The sequence below is a fragment of the Penaeus monodon genome, chromosome 42 (genome assembly GCF_015228065.2).
Source record: "Penaeus monodon isolate SGIC_2016 chromosome 42, NSTDA_Pmon_1, whole genome shotgun sequence".
NCBI classification, from domain to species: domain Eukaryota; kingdom Metazoa; phylum Arthropoda; class Malacostraca; order Decapoda; family Penaeidae; genus Penaeus; species Penaeus monodon.
Window position 1 is genome coordinate 22,077,071 of NC_051427.1, and position 7,500 is coordinate 22,084,570.

The 7,500-nt window shown below is 39.2% G+C and overlaps 1 protein-coding gene across 1 annotated transcript; it reads right to left on the reverse strand.

Annotated features, from left to right (window-relative positions):
- Positions 1-4,056: 4,056 nt before the first annotated feature.
- Positions 4,057-5,715, reverse strand: LOC119599206. The gene has a single exon (XM_037948949.1). It carries the CDS (start codon positions 5,713-5,715, stop codon positions 4,057-4,059), a length of 1,659 nt encoding a protein of 552 aa, XP_037804877.1.
- Positions 5,716-7,500: the final 1,785 nt, after the last annotated feature.

A 7,500-nucleotide genomic window follows, 5' to 3' on the forward strand; every position in this document is an offset into this window, starting at 1 on the left:
CATTCGAGCATTATTGTGTCACTTTGTTGCTGCCTTGTCACAGGGTTCCCACCGAGGATCGCCGAACTTCCGTGGTTCCTGGCTGTGGCCTCCATGGTGGCGGTACCGTCTCCCCCTCGCCGACTCCTGTCGGCATTTCTTCGAGTCTGATACTTGCACGCTTTCGGCCTCTCCTGCTGCTTCTACAGGTGGCTCTTGTCATACATGTTGATGAGCGTCGGTTCAGTATTCTGGAGTCACTGCACCATGTTTAAGGTTCCAGTGTAAGGAAAGGGAAAGTAATAAATTCCATGATTGCATCCATTCTTTATTGAGGCTCTGTCGCTTCTAGCCATACAGATCTTGGGGTAGGGGGTGGCTGTCTGTACTCTCCAACTTGTAGTACCACTCTGCTATAAATCTTACACCCCATCACTTATTTCATAATTTGGGATCTTAAACTTATCTTGGTGTTTTATCCAAGTTTCGCATATTGCTATTTGTAAATACCAAGATCTTTTAGTTTCATAGAGGATTTACCAATTCTGAGGAATTACAAGTAAACAAATAGAACAGTCTACAAGTTTATTCATAGATATAAATATAGGTATAAAGTTTTCAAAAATATTTAAATGTTCTATTTCCAGTCACCTTCCCATACACTTTTAGTTCACTTTAGGTTCTTTAGTTTATAAGAATACATATAAATGAAGGCAAGACACTAATCCCATTCACTGCATGACCGAGGCGCAATCTTGAAGTGGCCACGTGGAATTTGGATGGTCCCATCATCTTCATAAAAAAAATAATAAGAATGAAGCCTCCGTGCCTGGCCCTCGGCACAAGTAGGTTCTGCAGCCTGTCTGGCGAAAATATAATATTGTTCATATACATTGTACAATTAAGAACAGATTCTTAGCAAAGAAATACAACAATTCCCAAAACTTGGATGGGGGGAGAACCTCACCTTACGGCTATGGTCGAGTAGAGTGAGGACCCCCCAAGCCCTCAACCCAACAACCAAACTCAGGATTGAACCTGGATTCGAACCGTGATTCGACCACCGAACCTGGATTCAACCTTGATTCGAACACCGAACCTGGATTCAACCACCGAATCCATAGCGAAACACCACGTAATGTAGCCGAAACAATTTAAAGGATAATAACCGCACATATTCACACGGCTCCCCCATCAAGTATCTATCTAGCAGATAGATACAAACAAAATTGAATTGTTTTAATCTTCCCTATGAGAAACTAAAGACAACAGCTTTCAACATGTGTCAATAACCAGACTATTATAATCCTTATTTCCACGAAAACCCTAAACTATCCGATTTCTTTTATCTCAAGACACTCATAACAGTTATACATCAATCAAGGATGCATTTCTCTTTCATTAAGTTTCATTTAGATAATTCATGATATTTAATACACTATCACTTTCTTCAAACAAACCAAAAAATATATTTATTACCAGCGGATACTGTAACTTATTCGTGATTGCAGAAATAAAACTTAAATTTCATTCGTCTTCCATAGAGACTGAGAAGCGAGTGTTAAGATTATATTCAAACGAGGAAATCCCCAGTGTTGGAGGACTATATACGATAGTAAAATTTAATGATAATTTCGAAAGTGGCATCTCTCCAAACAAATTTATTTCAAAAGGTGAAATTTACATCTCAGCAAAGGCAATTAGTTTCCGGAACGACTAAGTAGATCCGCTCCAAGATTATCACGTCCTGCAACGTGAACCAACCGAAACCGATAAGGTTGCAAGCTTAACGACCACCGTAGAAGTCTATTGTTGGACCCCTTGAATTTATTAATATAAATTAATGGCTTGTGGTCTACTTCCAAGATAAATTCTTGACCCATTAAATAGTATTTAAATCGGTTTATACCGAATATTATAGCCAAGCCTTCCTTCTCGATGGTTGAGTACCTCCTTTCTCTGTCTAATAGTTTTCGACTAGCGTATGCCACAGGGAATGGATGACCATCGACGTACTGTAGAAGAACGGCTCCAAGCCCAACGTCTGATGAATCTGTTCGTAAGGCAAAAGGAAGGGAAGCATCAGGTATCTTTAATATGGGTTTGGAAGCTAATGCCGTTTTCAACTTTTCAAATACTTTAGTTAATTCATCCGTCCACTTTAGGGGTTCGCTAACATTTTTACGTAACAAGTCTGATAAAGAACTTGTCAGTGAAGCTGCTTGTGGAATGAACATTCTATAAAATGAAATTAAGCCAAGGAAAGATCGTAAAGTCTTCTTTGTGCAAGGAGGTGGTAAACTAAGTATAGCCTCTATTTTATCAAGCTTTGGATGCACATAGTTACCATCAAGAATAAAGCCTAAGTAATGAATAGACTTGAAACCAAATCTGCACTTTGAAGGTTTTGCAGTGAGGTTGTGCTCACGTAATCTCTCTAATACAGAAAAAATAGCCTCTGTGTGCTCTTCCCAAGTTCTAGTATGAATGAAAATATTATCAAAATAGAAGGAAACATTCTTTAACCCAGCTAAAACAATGCGCATTAGGCGAATATAAGTGGCACAAGCATTTACCAACCCAAAAGGCATTCGGCAAAATTCCATTAAACCCTTGTGTGAAGGAAATGCCGTTAAAGGTCTGGCTTTCTCAGAAAGTTTAATTTGGTAGTAAGCCTTAGTAAGATCCAATTCAGAGAAATATTTACATCCTGAAAATTTATACAAGTCTTCTTCCATAGTGCAAGCTGGCTCAGCATGGAAATTAGTTACAGAATTAACAGCTCGATAATCTATAGCCATACGGTAGCTACCATCTGACTTTTTGACCATGACTACTGGAGACGAATGGGGAGAGGACGATAGCTGTATAATCCCTTGCTCAAGTAATTGGTCAACTTCAGCTTCAAAGTGGGCTTTTAGATGTATAGGAATGGGGTAAATCTTAGACTTAATTCGTTCTGTGGTGTTGACTTCAATCTCATGCTCCAGGGTGTTGGTGCAACCAGGAATTAGTGAAAATACATCCCGGAAATATGTAGTTAATGATTGAATATCAGATCTCTGCTCTGCTGAAAGATCAGAACAAACATCTGGTTGGTCATTCTCAGGCAAAATGGACTCTTCTCCATTAGAGGTTAATGGAAAATTACAATCACTCAATTCAGTATCTTCTAGAATGCAATTCTGAACTACTTTTGGGTTTGTTTCGACATCTATCTTACTTTCTTCGTCCATAACATTAGGTTGGCAACTTATGGCTCTCCTATGATACTTCTTTAATAGGTTTGCATGAAGTAACTTGGGTTTTCCACCTTCATCAATAAGATAATTTACTTTGTTACGGCACTCAAGAACAGTATATGGGCCATTCCAAGACATGAGCAATTTGTTAGTGTTATCAGGGAGGAGTACAAGGACTTCCTCGCCTGGCCTAAACTTCCTATCCTGAGATTTTAAATCAAAGTAAGATTTGAATTTGGTGGAACTGATCTCAGCATTTCGAGCTGCAATTTTAGCACACTCTTCCAACTTATCTTTTAATTCGATGACATATTGGAAAGAAGATCTATCATCCTCCTTTATGGTTGTGTCTTCCCACAAGTCCCTTAAAACTGAAAGTGGCCCCCGGACTGTTCGTCCATAAAGTAGCTCGAAGGCTGAAAACCCTGTTCGATCGCTAGGAATCTCTCGCATCGCAAACAATGTGGGGACTAGATATCGGTGCCATTCACGCGGTTTGTCACTACATAATTTCCTTAAGGAGGCTTTTAGAGTGGCATGAAACCTTTCCACCCTTCCATTCCCACTAGGGTGATAGGGAGTAGTAAAGAGTGGCTTGACTCCCAATAATTTATGTAGTTCTCCCATTAGTTGGGAAACAAATTGTCTTCCTCTATCAGACAAAATTTCCCGAGGTATACCAACCCTTGAAAAGATCACCAGAAGGGCTTCGGCTACAGATATGGAATCAATCTCTTTAAGAGGCAGTGCTTCTGGAAAACCGGTGGCAAAATCAATCAAGGTTAAGATATAACGGTGACCCTCAGAAGATGGAGGAGAAAATGGACCTACCAAGTCAATAGAAACGAGAAAATGGTTCCGTTAAAATAGGCATAGACTTTAATGGCACTGGTCTTACTCTACCCTTAGTTGACATCCTTTGACACTTGTCACAAGACTTACAGAAATCCCTGATTTCAGCCCCCATGTTTGGCCAATAGAAATGGTCTTTAATGCGCATTTCTGATTTCCGATGAGAGAAATGGCCAGCCAAGGGGCTCTCATGACCTACCGAGAGAATGATAGCTCTACATTCACTGGGTACTACTAGGGAAGATTTGCCTAATCTTTCATAATGCTTTGAAGCAACACAAGTACGGTAAAGCAGACCATTTCTTTGCTCATACTTAAATTCTGTACCGTCTCGCATTTTATCAAGTTCTTCAGACTTCACTTTTTCCCACAATTTGGTCAGAGAATGACATTCTGCCTGCAATTTAGCAAATTCCTCAGGGGTAACTTTAAGGGGTTCAATCTCTGGTAAGACTAAAGGGTGAACCCTTTTTACTTTAGAGGATCTAGTTTGAATTGCACATGAATAATCAAGAGGCGCATTATTTGAATGTTGAGGTACATTTAAGTCAAAATCTGGAGATAATTTGGGATTATATGCCCCTGGTACATTCCCAACCAAAATACTGCAAAATTTAATTGGTGCTCTCACCACATCAACCCAACCTTCAAAGTATGGACATTTCAAAAAGCATTTAGTTTTGGGGAAATAATCCACCCGGCCAAGATAATCTTCTATCCCCACCAGATCAGTGCTAGAAACATCAACATCAGGTAACAACTTGTCAGATACAATAACACATGTGCACCCCGTATCTCTGAGAATAGTGGAGACCCAAGCCCCATTCAAGGTACCAGCTGTCATAAACTTTGACTTTCCTCTGTCATTCAGACTAAATCCGACTTTATGAGTTGGAACTGAGGAGTACTGTTTGTAAGCTAAGGGATTTTTAGGACAGCGAGATCTTGTATGTCCAATGTCACCACACCCATGACACTTAACAGATGAAAAATCTCTTTTCAAAGCTGGCTGAATTGGAGTCGGGGGCTTTGGAGCCACACTTCTCTTACCTTGGTCAAAGGATTGATACGACTTGGGGTAGGCACTATGAGCAGATGCCCAATTATCCGACAGGCTTACCGCATCAGATAAAGAAGAGACGTTGTGTTCTTTCACATATACTCGCAGATCTGGGGAAATGGAAGACATTAGTTGGTCCAGCAACATAAAATCACGAAGAGATTCATAATCTTTGGTGATGTCGCATGCATCCACCCAATAGTCAAATAACCGTCCAAGTCGAATAGCAAATTGCTCATATGTTTCCCCACATTTTATCTTAGCAGTTCTAAAATCATTCCTATAACTTGCGGGAGTTTTACTATAACCCCGTAAGAGAGCTTTTTTCAACAATTTATAATCAGACGTTATTTCTGGAGGCAGTGAGGTGTATATATCAACTGCTTTTCCAGTCAACAAACTTCCCAGTCTGATAGCATAAGTTTCTTCTCTAAAATTTAACAAGCTGGCAATGCGCTCAAACTTTATTAAGTATGAAGTCATATCTTCCCCATCTTTAAAAACTGGTAAGCAAGGGCGCGAAGCGCCATCAAAAAGGACCGAAGTGAATGAGCTGGCTGAAGGATTGTTTAACCGAGCCATCTGAAGCTCATGTTCAAGTTTAACCTTTTCTTTCTCCGCTTCTAATTGTTCTTTCTGAAATGCTCTTTCTTTTGCTCTCTCCTCCCTTGCATGACGTCAATACCTGGACATTCAGGAGAATACTCGTTCTTCCCCTCAAGAAGATAAAGATATTCACTCACTACCTGAAGTCCAACCTGTTTGATTCACCTCCGGGCCCCAAGGACGGCAAACCATGAAGGGGAAACCTTCCCGCAACATCCACAAAAAACAACAACCTTCACGTACTGCCTCACAGCACTGAAAGTATGACACTATTAACAATAAGGTATGAAAGTCACTGTTCCTATCGAGAACTTGCTCCTCAAAACGAGTAAATCCTTGAATCCTGGCAAGGTCGCCACATGTAAATACCAAGATCTTTTAGTTTCATAGAGGATTTACCAATTCTGAGGAATTACAAGTAAACAAATAGAACAGTCTACAAGTTTATTCATAGATATAAATATAGGTATAAAGTTTTCAAAAATATTTAAATGTTCTATTTCCAGTCACCTTCCCATACACTTTTAGTTCACTTTAGGTTCTTTAGTTTATAAGAATACATATAAATGAAGGCAAGACACTAATCCCATTCACTGCATGACCGAGGCGCAATCTTGAAGTGGCCACGTGGAATTTGGATGGTCCCATCATCTTCATAAAAAAAATAATAAGAATGAAGCCTCCGTGCCTGGCCCTCGGCACAAGTAGGTTCTGCAGCCTGTCTGGCGAAAATATAATATTGTTCATATACATTGTACAATTAAGAACAGATTCTTAGCAAAGAAATACAACAATTCCCAAAACTTGGATGGGGGGAGAACCTCACCTTACGGCTATGGTCGAGTAGAGTGAGGACCCCCCAAGCCCTCAACCCAACAACCAAACTCAGGATTGAACCTGGATTCGAACCGTGATTCGACCACCGAACCTGGATTCAACCTTGATTCGAACACCGAACCTGGATTCAACCACCGAATCCATAGCGAAACACCACGTAATGTAGCCGAAACAATTTAAAGGATAATAACCGCACATATTCACACTATTATACCATGGCTTTGTTTAATACTGATCTTGTGTTCCATAGGATTATATTATTCCTTTAAGGCTTTGATCAGAGGATCTATGTTTATCAGTGCATCTGAAATTATTGAGATTATTGTTCTTTCTTAATTCATGTCATTCATCATGTTTGCTATTATTTTATATAATTTATTGCAGAGAAAATCCATGAAAATCATTTTCATTTCTACTACTGTGTGTTTTGTATTGGTATTGCTAGTGACCGTGTTTTTGGTGACTAATGTCTTCTGTGTTTTTTCTTTCCAACCTTTATTTCTTCTTTCGAGTTTGTTTGGTTTCCTGTGTTGTTTCTTTTGTAGTGAATGTTTTCTTTTTTTCTTTGTTTTATGGGGTGCTCTGGCCGAGAGTTAGAATCTGCTCTTGGTTTAATGTTTGTGCATATGTTAATCTTGTATTTTGAAGAGTAAATTGTGTTTTGTTTTTACTGTTTGTATTTGTGAACTATTCTCTACTTGCATGTCATTTCTCAGTGTTTCTATTATTGCGTTATCAGTTTGTTGTTTCTGTTCTACAGTTGTTAATGGTTTCAACTTCTAGGTTATGTTGTTTTTATTTATTTATTGTGCTATTTTGTGAAATTGAATGCTATGTCAGTCGGTGGATGGTTTTCCTTGCAGTAAAAACAGTATGATTCATTATTGGTTTCTCTGAAAGCGTGGTTAAAGCCGCCAAATTTAC